General features: G+C 38.8%; 1 protein-coding gene across 1 annotated transcript in view; it reads left to right on the plus strand.

Annotated features, from left to right (window-relative positions):
- Positions 1-13,536, plus strand: part of baz1a (bromodomain adjacent to zinc finger domain, 1A) — an 84,956-nt gene that overhangs the window by 63,488 nt on the left and 7,932 nt on the right. Inside the window, exons 21-25 of the mRNA XM_028822323.2 lie at positions 1,203-1,351; positions 1,788-1,874; positions 9,809-10,056; positions 10,215-10,423; positions 10,529-11,007. Of these exons, the coding sequence (XP_028678156.2) occupies positions 1,203-1,351; positions 1,788-1,874; positions 9,809-10,056; positions 10,215-10,423; positions 10,529-11,007 (1,172 nt within the window). The remainder of the gene's footprint in view (positions 1-1,202; positions 1,352-1,787; positions 1,875-9,808; positions 10,057-10,214; positions 10,424-10,528; positions 11,008-13,536) is intronic.

The raw sequence follows: 13,536 nt of genomic DNA on the forward strand, positions 1-13,536 counted from the left end.
AGCAGCAAGCCAGCAGATGATCCAACCGCTTCTCCTTAGCATGCATTAAAAAAAACCCTAAACCCCCCCACCCCACCCCCGTTCACAACACGAGCAGCAGAGGCGCAAAGTGGCAAAAGGACAGCTGCTGTACAGGCTTTTAAATGATCGCAGCACAACAAGCAGAACACGCAGCTCACCAGCCGCAGCAACAAGCCAGCAGATGATCTGACCGCTTCTCCTTAGCGTGCGGTCAGCGCCCCCCCACAACGAGAGCAGCATTATACGTCCTGCGAGAAAGACATTTAACCACACCCAGGTCCGGAAATAAAGGACAAGTATTGTTTTTACCAAAGTTTTAAAGTAAAAGTGAAAATAATGCATATGTAACAATTCTAATGAAAATAACAATCTCTTTGTATATGCGGTAAACCAAACCCGGAGTTGGGTGAGCGAAGCAAGCAGGGGGCAGAGCACCCTTGTATATGTTTAGTATATGTATATGTGTTTTTTTTAAATATGTATTAACCAGTATGCAATCTTGGAGTGTCGTAAAAATGCTTTCACGCTATAGAGACAGAAATAAGAGCATTTAGTGGCAACATTGCATTATAAACACCTTTTAACATTAATTGTTGTATGATTTTAGGCACAAATGGTTTTCCCTTGTTTTAGTTATCCTTACATACAGTACATCATTTTCAAACTACTTTTGATTAAAATAATCAACTTGGCAGAATAAATTTGATTTAATCTCATGGCAGAATCCCAAGGTGCATCTAATAAGCGTTTCTGCCACATATATCTTGCTAGGACATTTTAATCTACCACACACACTAAGTTACTACAAAAATGTTGTTAAAAGTAAATCAAAAGTAGCTACAAATGAGCAGCAAGGATTATTGGCATGGCTTTCAAAGTAAAAGTTTGTTTAAATCTCCCGGTAGAATCCCAAGATGCATCTAATAAAGGTTTCTGCCACTTGCAACTTGCTGGGTCATAATATTCTAACACAGAGACTAATATTTAGTACACAGATGTTAAAATGAATATATGTAATTTTTAAATGCTATCAACAACCTGAAAATTCCTCAGAAAAGTGGAATCTCTGCCAGTGAGGTATTCATTTGATTCACATCAGCATTTACAATTCTAAGCTGGTTTAGATGTCTGCCATTTGAGTTAAGTGTAGATCACAAAACTTCCTCTGTGCTTGTTTGCAGGTTACTTGAACTGAAAAGTGAGGGGCAGAGCACAGCTTCCACAAGTGTCAGTACACCTCAACCAGTTAACAATTTGGTGCATTACCTTGCTTTAGCCTTACTTCAGATCGAGCAAGGAATAGAGCGGAAGTTTCTTAGAGCACCTTTAGGTATGTATACCATTACTGTCTCTACTGATGTAATGTGCTGGAATGTTAGAGTTTTGAATTACTGGTATGCTAAAAAATGTAATGTCTTGGCCTTGAGAAAAGCGCTATATAAATGTAAAGAATTATTAGCTTTTATTCAAAATCTATTTTGAATCTCGGCAATTCACTGTAAAATATATAATTTGTTGTAATTGACTTTCAGCTGTGTGTGGTTGAATGGGTGTCTTTTTTTTTTTTTTTTTTTTTTTTTTTTTTTTCCCCCCCCCCACCTACAACTAACTCCCAAACCTTACACAACCCCCCACCCCTTCAGCCTTTCTAATATGATTCTCTTTAACACCTGGCTAGTCAAAGGTTTGTCTTGTATGTTATTAATTTGGACAAATAAGCAAAATGCTGTGAGCCCTTGTTTTTAAACTGTCATTGATTTCAATAGGAGATGATGATGTTAAAAGAGATCAAAAAGGAAAGAAAAAAGATGACAGGAGAAAAAAAGAAGATGAGATATCAAGTGAGAAAGATGGTAAGTGTCCTGCCCTCTTTGTCATTTGTCCCTAACCCTACACATTTTACAAAACCGGTAAAATTCTGTAACAACGAACATCTTTACAATGAAATTTAAATTACGAGTATCGTTATGGTCCCAACAGTTTCCCCATATGACACGAGTCCATAGAAATCTCCTTACTACGAAGTAGATTCAGCAGATACTTTGATTACAACGAAGTGGCCAAAAGACCTTGAAATGCTTGAATGAATCATCCACAGACCAGTTAGTTCTGTGGTCACAGCTCAGTTGTGCGCGATGATCCCCAAATAGGAACATTGTAATTTTTATTTCTTTCTTCGAGCTTTCCTTGTACTGTTTTTTTTTTTTTTTTTTGCTGTTTGTTTTCTGTGGGTTTCAGGGATATCTTTTACTTATTGCTCATCAACATTTGAAAAACATCCATTAGAATTTAACTCATGGTCACCCTCCTATAGAAATGGCAGACTTGAAAAAACGACAACAGTTCACATTAGAAAGAAAACTTGTGATATTTTTACTTTTTTACATTTTTTTTGTCACCGCAATTTTGTATGAATATTTTAACCAGACTTTATACTGTATAGTGGTCAATTGACAAGTAGATAAATGCAAATGTGGATGCTAACACATTGCCATGGATTGTGCATCTTAAGCACTTAGCTGCACTGAGTATGCCACTCCTTTAGAAGAAGCCATTGTGACCTGAGAGAAAGCGGAGTCTACATTTTTATTTTGCCTGTGGTAATTCATTACCAGCCAATAAGGTTTTGCTGTTGAAAGCCTTGTGGAATTCCTATATACAGCATGTAGCAGTTTTTAACATATACATTTTAAAATAAGTAGAAAAGGTGGCCTTCTCAGTTTTAATAATTTAACTTTAATATTGGAACTGGAGAGATGATCATTATCAAGACCCTGGAAATACCTGTAGATCACGGATGTCAAACTCCGATCCTAGAGGGCTGACGTGACTGCAGGTTTTCATTCAAACCATCTTCTTAATGACCCTTTTTAGCTGCTAATTAACTTTTGTGTAGTCAGTGACCGACATCTTGAAAGGTTTCTTCAGGACATTGCAACAATAGAAGAGTAGCATCAGGGCAAATTTAATCCATCAGAGTTTGCCTGCTATTTATTGTTGGGACACTGAAATGCGAAGCATCAGATGCCGAGTACAAATGAAAAATCAGCTGCAGAATTTTTAGATTAGTTGAACTAATGCAGTGTTTCAGCATCATGAAGTGATTAAAGATGCTAAATTCAATCAAAATTAATGTGAATTCCAGCATAGTACAGTCAATCTGAAATTTTGTGTTCAGCTTGAAGCTATCATAATTCAGAGGCGTGTGTTACAAAGGTTATATCCACATGTGCTGCATGATTTGCAGACTACCTTTTCATTCATGCCTTGGTAATGCTTGGTGGCAGAGCTTTTATAAAGGGTCTGTCTCTGAATGCTTCTTGTAAGCGTCTGTCAACTTTGTGCATCTTTCAGTTGATATTTTACTTCAGTCTTCAACAGTAAATTGTTCTAAATCTACAGTGTCAGAATTACAACTTTATCCCAGTACTGTGTTCAGGTGTCACTGTATGTTTTAGTGTAATTCATATCGGCAATCTGGCCACTCCCAAAGCCCTGAGCCAATCCTTGTATCTTTTTGTTGATTAGAAATTGAGAAAAGGTCATTCAGCCTCTACAAGCTCACCAGCCCCATTCACTCAAATTCTCTAAAGTAACATTATGTTGATATTTGAAGATCCCTGTTCTCTATGATGCTAATTTATTCCATCTATCTGTAGTTCTGTGTATAGAAATACCTTCTAAAATGTGTCAAAATTTTCAACTGTGCACTGTTTCCATAGTACTAATTCTATTTATAATTTTAAACACTGCAATCACATCATCTTTTAATCTTAGTGTACTTAAATTGTTAAAGTTCAGCCCCTTAAATCTCTCCTCCTATCTCATACCCAACAGTCTCAGTATCAGACCACTGGACGTTCTCAATCATTTTCCTTTTAGAAGACCCAGAACTTTTTACTGAGATCTAGTCCAAAGCATAAGTTTGGAGATTTTGCTGTCGCAATGCTACTCGTGCTTCAGAAAACACCAACCTTACAGTAAAGAATAGTGGTGCCTGCATAATGCTGTGGGGATGCTTTTCATCTGCAGAGTCTGAGAGTCTTGTTAAAATTGATGGAACTAAATACAGGAAAATACTGGAAGAGAATTATTCTTAGCTAAAAAACCAAGACAGCAAAGTGGTCATCAATTCCTTCCATTAAAATCTCCTGCCGCGTAATTAGCCAGACCAAACTTGGTTCAGGTCTACCAGGAATAGGCCTCACCCCCAGCATCCTAATTCCAAACTCCGGGCCATCTTAACGCATGGGTGCTCTGGGCAGATGCCCCACGAGCCCCTTGATAATCTATGTATGTTGTGACTTGCTTAGTGGTTGTGTAGGTAGGGGCCCCAGTGCACTGCTTTGCCTGGGGGGTTATAATGCTGTTAAGATAACCCTGGCCAAGCTCAACAGGCAGGATTTGGCCTGTGCAGGCCCAAAATGAAGCCCAACACTTTTCAGAAATCAAATGTATTAAAATAACCAAAAAAACTCCACCCCAAAATCAAAACGGTCTCCTTAATATTTAAACATTTATTACAAAGAAAACAAAATAGTATAAATCAAATATCCAGTAGTCCACAAACTCAGAATCAGTACCTTAAATAATATGCAGGTGTGAAAGTCCAGAAAATTCACAAACAGAATCAAAAATGAAATGCAGGAATCCACACAGAGAATTTCTGCTTTTTCTTAAATACCTGCTAGGCAAATCTGACTACATCTTTTAAGTGGCCCCATGTCCTTGAGTCCCACTTAAAGGAGATAGTCATGATAACAAAAACATTACATAGAAGCTTAACATTGTACAAAATAGGAACATTAGTAAATAGCACCATTACAAATGAAATGAACATAGAACAAAAACAAGCCCATAATAACATTCAAAATTGTATTTAAAAAAAAATAAGACTAACAAAGAAACTTGAGCCGGGGCAACTGCTCTGTTTGAGCCCTAACACTTTGGTGTATTGTGTTTGCTTTATGAAGTTACTGACAAATGACCAAGCCTTCAACTTTGTATGTGTGGCATCTTTACAACTGCCATACAGTCTTCAGTTCAGATGGAGTCGGCCTGCTGTGCAGGCAGTCCTCTCTGAATCTGTCAGAACTGTGAACGTGTATAAAGGATCCTTAATAAGTTAAAAGTCTTCATCGAGCCAGGTGCCCATAGCAGAGGTGTTGCTCATCTGAGGTGAGTGCAGGCCAGTATTCAATTGTTGGTTGTGTTGAAATTCTAGTCATTTTACTTTTGAAGAACACTAAGGGTGCACATGCTCTGGTATGAGGTAATCAGGTTTAGCCATCTACTAGACTGACTTGGCCAGCTGACTTTGACCTGACATTGGCCAGCTGTTCTTTGGGCTTTTTACAATTTCTATTTTAGTCTATGGAAAAGGGTGCTGTAGGCCCTGGGAGTTCACTGTTGTAAAAGAAAAATATTACATAATGGTCCAAGACGGCTTTTGTCCTAGTGGTCTGCTTACTTAACATTAAAATAAAGTAAAATCTACACAAATCAAGCTGAAGCAATTTTGATATTCATGTAACTAGGTGATGCTTTTCACTTGATTTACAAGACATCAGCCTAAGAGAGGGGGGAAAAAATGAAGTGTCTTGGATTCAAATCCCATTTCAGTCACTTGCTTGTTCTTCCCCCTATCCTTGCTTGTTCTCACAGTATTGTGATTTCTACCCACTCATCTCTAGCATGTGTATCTCATCTCTTCACTGGCCTGGTGTGTTGTATGCCTCCTGAACTGCTGTCTGTTAAAGGGTGGTTTTGCTTGATACAGCTTAGATATCGCCGGGTTTCTTGTGATGAGGATTATTATTAATGTGGTTTTTTTTTTGGGGGGGGTTTTTTTACCAAACCTGATCATATTAGAGCAGTTGTGAAGAGAATGGGGTTTTGAATCTAACAGATTTGATGGTCCCTGAAGGCCTATTCTGTACCACACTGCTTGATCACTTATTGAATGTGTCTATAGTTCTTTGTGTAAAGAAAACCTTTTCTAACATTTATGCATAATCTGTCCTTAAGTTTCCAACATTGTCCGTGTGCTCATATTGAAGAACTGGTTTTCAGAGTAACACCTGGGGCATACTCTACTAATTCCCTTGATAATTTTAAACACTTTCATCACGTCACCTCCTTATCTCCATTTGCTTAAATTGCAAGGTTGAGTTCCTTCAATCTCTCCTCATAGCTCATATAGCTCAGTCCTGAAATCAGCCGAGTCACTCTTCTCTGGACTTGGTCTAGTGCTGCTATATCCATTTTGTTATACAGGCACAAACATTGTACACAGTACTCCATGTGTGGTGATGATTTACATACAACCTCCTTTAACTTGTACACCACACATTGTGCTGTAGTGATAGGTAGACAGCATTTTATTTGTTCCAAGGAGCGAATTTAGCATTTTAATGGAGTGCAAGAAATATAACAAACGAGCACATGCAACCCCTCCATCTCCCTACACAAAAAAGGAAGGTCCTTATTTTGTAAGACCCCAAAGCAGTCACAAAAAGGTATTATAAAGGTGTATTGCCATTGACATAAAGGAACATCAGTAGAGTTTCTTGACATGTTTACTTTGAATAAATCGTTGGCTAATAGTCCTCCATGCTAGTGTATCAGATGTTCATAATTGCCATCTGTTTGGTCTACCTTGTCATCTCAGCTACCTTCTCCATCGGGTTCAGTGTGTATCCCATAGCTGAGAATTAATTCCTGATGAGACTGTTTGTTTGATAGGCTTGTCTTGAAATGATGTAACTGGTCCAGCACACCACATCATAAATCGCAGTTATAGAACATATGAAGGATGTTACTACCCTCTTCAAAGGACAGAATCCCCCAAGAAAGAGTTTGCTGTGGCTGTTGTCATTTTCTTCCTCTGTGTAATTAGACTAGTCCAGGGGTCTCCAACACACATTGCTCGCGAGCTCACAACCCCTTTCCAAGTAGCTCGCCAAAGGGTTAACGAATCCTACATAAATTTGAAAACATGATTAGTCAAATTAGGGGTGGGCGATCTTTCCAAAGAATCGTATCACGATCCTTTTAACACAAAATCACGATCCACAATCTGAATTGCAATCTATCTTTTCAATGTGTCATACACTTAAGAGAATATCCGGACTCATACTTATCAAGACCTAAGTAACACTTTATTTTAAATATCAAACAAAGTTGAATTTAATTGTTCTCTCGTTAGCCTGCTACACGCCCCAAAGCTGGCGAGTGAGTGAGGAGTCCCTTCTCTTGGCCCACTGTGTGTTTCTCGTATTTGCGCAAGTAAATCGGTACCACAAGCGAACTATGATACATAGCCAAATGAGAGAAGTTGCAAAATCAACCAGAATGTTCAAGCAAATTATAGAAAAACAAATTTAATCTAATTCTGTTAAGTAGCAAACAGACATACAAACTGAGAGACATTGGATTGTATATATTATATATTAGTAAACCTTCAAAATAATGTGCAGTTAAAGTCTCAACAGCATTTCTGGAGCTTAGTAGAGTGAGATAACTATAAGAATCTTCACCAAGCAGCTCTGAAAATATCTGCTTTGTTTGGGTCTCCATACCTCTGAGTCGGCCTTTTCTGACGTGAATGTCATGAACTCAAAGTTCAGAACAAGACTGACAGACAAACATTGAAATGACTCCATAAGAATTGAACCGAAGTGGCTCCACTCCACCATACACCTCTCTTGTTGACTCCATGCAGTGCCAGTCATCTGACTAACTAAACAACACATGCAACTGGACATGTGAATAAAGTGACACAGTAATATGGAAGAAAATGACAAATGAATAAGTCTGATCTGTGGATTTGGAATTGTGTTTTTTTTTTTTTTTTTTTTTTGACAGCATTTATGTTTTAATTCAATAGTGTTAGATACACGAGAAAATGCAGACAGACATACAAAATGCATTTGCAGGTGAACTAAATATTTTTTGAGATACAGTAATCCCTCGCTATATCGCCCTTCGCGGCTTCACTCCATCGCGGATTTTATATGTAAGCATATTTAAATATATATCGCGGATTTTTCGCTGCTTCGCGGGTTTTTGAGGACAATGGGTCTTTTAATTTCTGGTACATGCTTCCTCAGTTGGTTTGCCCAGTTGATTTCATACAAGGGACGCTATTGGCAGATGGCTGAGAAGCTACCCAACTTACTTTTCTTTCTCTCTCTCTTGCGCTGACTATCTGTGATCCTGACGTAGGGGATGTAAGCAGGGGGGCTGTTCGCACACCTAGACGATACGGAGGCTCGTCTAAAAATGCTGAAAGATTATCTTCACTTTGCTACCTTCTGTGTGCAGCTTTTAAGTATGCTGCACGGTGCATCGCATACTTGAAAGCTCAAAGGGCACGTATTGATTTTTTTATCTGTCTCCTCTCTCTGTCTCTTCCTGCTCCTGACGGAGGGGGTGTGAGCTGCCGCCTTCAACAGCTTTGTGCCGCGGTGCTTCGCATACTTAAAAGCAAACAGCCCTATTGATTTATTTGCTCCTTTGAAGAGGAAGATACGTTTGCATTCTTTTAATTGTGAGACTGAACTGTCATCTCTGTCTTGTCATGGAGCACAGTTTAAACTTTTGAAAAAGAGACAAATGTTTGTTTGCAATGTTTGAATAACGTTCCTGTCTCTCTACAACCTCCTGTGTTTCTGCGCAAATCTGTGACCCAAGCATGACAATATAAAAATAACCATATAAACATATGGTTTCTACTTCGCGGATTTTCTTATTTCGCGGGTGGCTCTGGAATGCAACCCCCGCGATGGAGGAGGGATTACTGTATTCTAATGCAAAATGTTGTGGACACCAACATTTTGTAAATGTTCAGGCAAAACAAGCTTATTCAGTTTGTTTGCGTTGAAATAAGCTATGAGAATAAACGTTAGAAAACATGAGCAGCTCTCGGCCATTTTCATTTTGTAAAAGTAGCTCTCGGGGGGGGAAAGATTTTTGGAAACCCCTGGGCTAGCCTATTTTATGCTTGAAGTGGATCCTTAAGTACCTGTATGAGTGCACTACTTCCACATCCATTCTCTGAATGGTGACTGGGTGTAGAGGCTCTCTGGTGAGGCAAATGTCAGTCAGTTCCTTAGTTATTCTGATGTTAAGTTGCATAAATTTGTCTTTGCACCAAGAAAGTAATTTCTCCACCCGACTCCTATACTGTCTCACCCATACACCCTTATAAATACACCTTACACCCTTTTGGTTGTCTTGATTACTGCTATCCACCATTGACCAGTACACAGTGGCTCCTAGGTCCTTTTTGTAAGGCTGCTTTCGGGTTTCAACCCTGTTGTACATTCAAATCTACTATTTTTTATATCTTAAGTTTAATAATTCAAATTTGCTTACGTTAAATTTAATCAGACACATGTGCCGAAGCCTGTATGCTGTCTAGGTCCCTCTTCAATCATTTAGTTGATTCTTCATTATCTGCCTTTCTACATAGTTTAGTATGTGTATGTATTGTATGTAGTGTAGTATATGTATAGGATGGTCCAGATCTAATTATGCAATTTTCATTAGACTATAACTTAAGTTTATTACATAGAGAATTCACAAAAAATTCTTTTTGTTGCCGTTAGATGGCAGAACCTGCCCTGCATTTGTTTATTACAAGATATTTCGAACAATTGTTTTGTCTTGCATTGTTTTCCTGCATTGCATTAAAAGTTGCATAATTAGATCTGGACCACCCTATATATTACAGAATGTGAGACGGCTTCTCAGCCACAGAATTCTTTCCTGCCTATATTTTCAGACTCAAGTGACAGTGGACGTATCTGTAAGACAGTCCTGGACCGCTGGAGGGAATCCCTTTTGACCTGTTCAAGCCTCTCCCAGGTGTTCCTTCACCTGTCAACACTGGACCGGAGCATCATCTGGTCAAAATCTATTCTCAATGCTCGATGTAAAATGTGCCGTAAGAAGGGGGATGCAGAAAACATGATGATGTGTGATGGCTGTAATCGAGGTCACCATATTTTCTGTGTCAGGCCCAAACTGAAGGTAGGCAGATGTTTTCAACATGCTAAACTCATTCAGATGGTCAGTTTTATTTATTAAAGGAAAACATGAAACATTGCTGCTGTTAATGGGTGGGATGGGAATGGGTAAAGTGAGGAAAGGTATCTGCTCAAGTATTTATTTATTTTTATTTTATCTAGTTGGTACCTGAAGGTGACTGGTTCTGCCCAGAATGCAAACCAAAGCAACGTGCGCGCAGACTGTCATCACGGCAGAGATCATCTGTTGATTCAGAGGATGAGGAGGAGTCCTCAGATGAGGAGGAAGAGGAGGAGGAGGACCAAGAAGATGAGGAGGATGAAGAGGATGATGAAGAGGGAGTTATTTCTGAGAATGAAGAGGAGGAGTGGTTAGTTTTAATGTGGAGTTTATCACATTTTTTTTTAATCGACGTAAGCTCTTCCAAAGCAACTTTTCAGTAGCATATTCATGATTTATTACTTATGTTTTGCAGTACATCAAAAAGAGGTCGGCAAACAGTTAAACTATCAATGACAGGCAGGGGTGGCAAATCAGGATCTTTGAGTGCTGGACGAGGTTCACAACGACAACCAGAATCTGGCCGGTCAACTCCTCGCAGCAGGCAGAGCACACCTAAAAGTCTGTCTTCTGGCAAAACGGGAACCAGGAACTCTGGCAGGAAAGTGAAAATCACCCCTGTATCTGAAACTAAACCTTCGAGATCAAGCGGCCGCTCAAGTGCCCGATTGAGTTTGGAGGCAAAGCGAACAGATGGTTCGTTTATAGAACAGCTCAGTTACCGTTATAAGGGGAAGAAAAGTGCTGAGAGCACACCTGAAAACAGCCCAGTTCTAACCCTTTGCACCAACAGAGGAACTGTGAAGTTGGAAAAAAGAAGCTCTTCACTGGGGGCAGCGTCACCACTGTGCAGGAATGAGCCCAGTAGACGGGGCAGAAAAAGAAAGTCTGCCGGTAAGGGAAATAACTTTCAGTAATTCTTTAAATGTGACAGTTTTTTGTTTTTCCTACAGCTTAGCACAGCCTGGTCATGGAGCGGGTTTTATTTTTTGTATGAGCGATATTCCTTCTCAGTCTTCACCCAACTTCTACAAAATGTCAAGCTGAGATATAAATGTTCCCAAACACTGCAGTGTACCACACTTTTTTAGGATCTTATTCCATGTATCTGTATTCTTTCAGTATATCGGCTGGTAACTCTGCCCCTTGTTGAAAAGTCCATTAGAAAGAATCAGCTGGCATCTGTCCTGCAAATTTCCTTCTCTCATGCCTCCTCTTGTATATTAAAAAAGGAGTTTTATCTTTTAAATGTTAATGTCTTGTATCCATCATTCCTGGTATATGTCTGATCACTCTTACTTTTGCATAGATGAGACCTCACAGTTGTACTTTATAGTGTGATCATGACCTCCCTTGATTTATATTCAACACACAATGAGTACTGGCTCACTGAAACTTGAACTCCCACTTCTCTTAGGCTGTGGTCACACTACTGTGTTTTTGTTAAACAACACAGAAATTAGTCTCTGCTTTTGCCTTTTCCTTTGCACTTCCCCAGTGCTTTTAACCCCTGAAAACAGAGACTTTTGAAAACCCTTTCCAGATCCATATACTTCTGAAAATGCTGGTTCCGCATTGTGCTGTAGGAGAGTGAAAACAGAGTTTTGAAAATGTAGACTCTAATTTTGCTCTGATTGGTTTCTGTGTATTACATAGCCCTTGCCTGATTGGATTGTGCTAATTACAACATCACATTCCCTGATTGGTCATCATTCACAGAAGAAAACCATATCCTGACATAATGGACAATAGAGGAGTTTCTTTCTGTGGTGATTGTTGTGTTGCTTACCTGTATTCTTCTAAAGTGTGTTTTGCGCTGAATCGTTTACCAGTCACTATAGTTTTGCAATAAATCCCATAGCTGGCAACATTACTGTCTCCAAGGATTTTCCACCAATGTGCACATTCCCATTGTAGGCAAACACCGACGTCATTTGCCTTGTCGGTGGTTTTAGTGTTGGCGAAGATATTTTCATGAATGAAATGAAAACACCAGTGTGCATGAAGATTGTTCTTGTTTTAAAAAATGGCATTTTTAAGTAAAATGTGTTAGTGTGGCCATAGTTTGATATCTAGCCTCTAATGTGGTGCCTTGTCAAAAACAGTTTGAAAGTCAAGTACATTTAAATAAATAATATCCTATGGTCCCCCTCTGGTCAAAAACATTTGTTGATTCTTCATATAATTTGTAGTATAAGAGTTCTCTGAATCGCCTGTATCTGCCATATATCTGTACTTAATAATTGTTTCTGTTAGGCTAGTAATCATAAAGAGATGGAATTGACAATTTTAAATTTTTTAACCTGTAATGGAACAATTATTTTGATCTCCTAGTCTTTACAAATGAAGCCAGTGTGCAGTGATTTCAGAAAAGTGCGCATTAAGGACTTAGTCACTAAATTCTGTACGCAAACCAATATAAATGTTTCTCAGGTCCAGTGGTTTTATTTATTTGATTTCTTTCCTTTTAACCCTTAATAGCATTTTTTGTTCTGCTCATTTTCCATATTAGTTTAGAACCCTTCTAGGGACCAATGAAAATTTTAAATGAAGGAATTTGTCAGTGATTTGTCATCAGTATAAGTATTGGTTTATTGTGGTTTGTTTTTTGTTCAAGCTTCACTGTAATTAAATTTATTTTTGCGATTACTAGTTATGATCCAATTTGAACTTATCTTAATCTCACAAAATAAATAGAACATATTATTGTTCATTTTGTTGTTTCAGTTGGTACAGATTTTCATGACTGCCACTTTGTTTTTGATATACACTGCACTGCTGTTAACCTACGAGAGCCTTAAGCCCGATTTCAATGTGGCACATAAAACTGTGTTTTGATTTTTGATAATAAGGTCATGTTCATACTGCTGCTCAGTTTCATTTTTTTCATTATAAATAACAGAGATGGGATTTGCAAACATTGACATAAAATCAAATATTTTCATGAAAGGATTTTCACTAAATTCATAGGAACTGTTTTGCATCCAAACCAGTGGCATTGTTCAAGGGAGGCTGTGGGGCTTTAGCCCCTGATCTTCAAGAGCCCAGCCAATGAACCAAACCCCTTATACTGCATCCTGAAGTACGAGAAAGTCCATGGGCACCAACCCTCCACGATTCGCTCCATACTTCGACTATGCAAAAAACCCATGCGGGACCAACCCCAAAGCCTGCTCTTCAAGTGAGCAAAACTCCCTGCTCCTCTGAAATCTCGCCCCCATAGTCCCACTGATCTTTCGCTGCACAAAACCCAACAGGGAACCCTCAAGCCTACCACAGCTGCCGGCTCGCTGAATGGGGAAAACCCCAGTAGGGACCTCACCACTGACCACAAACCTGGTTTTTTTTTTTTTTTTTTTTTTTTTTTTTTTTTTTTTCTTTCCATCCAACATATTTTTAAGACTAATGACCTTATCAGAGCTG

Source organism: Erpetoichthys calabaricus, chromosome 16 (genome assembly GCF_900747795.2).
Source record: "Erpetoichthys calabaricus chromosome 16, fErpCal1.3, whole genome shotgun sequence".
NCBI lineage: Eukaryota > Metazoa > Chordata > Cladistia > Polypteriformes > Polypteridae > Erpetoichthys > Erpetoichthys calabaricus.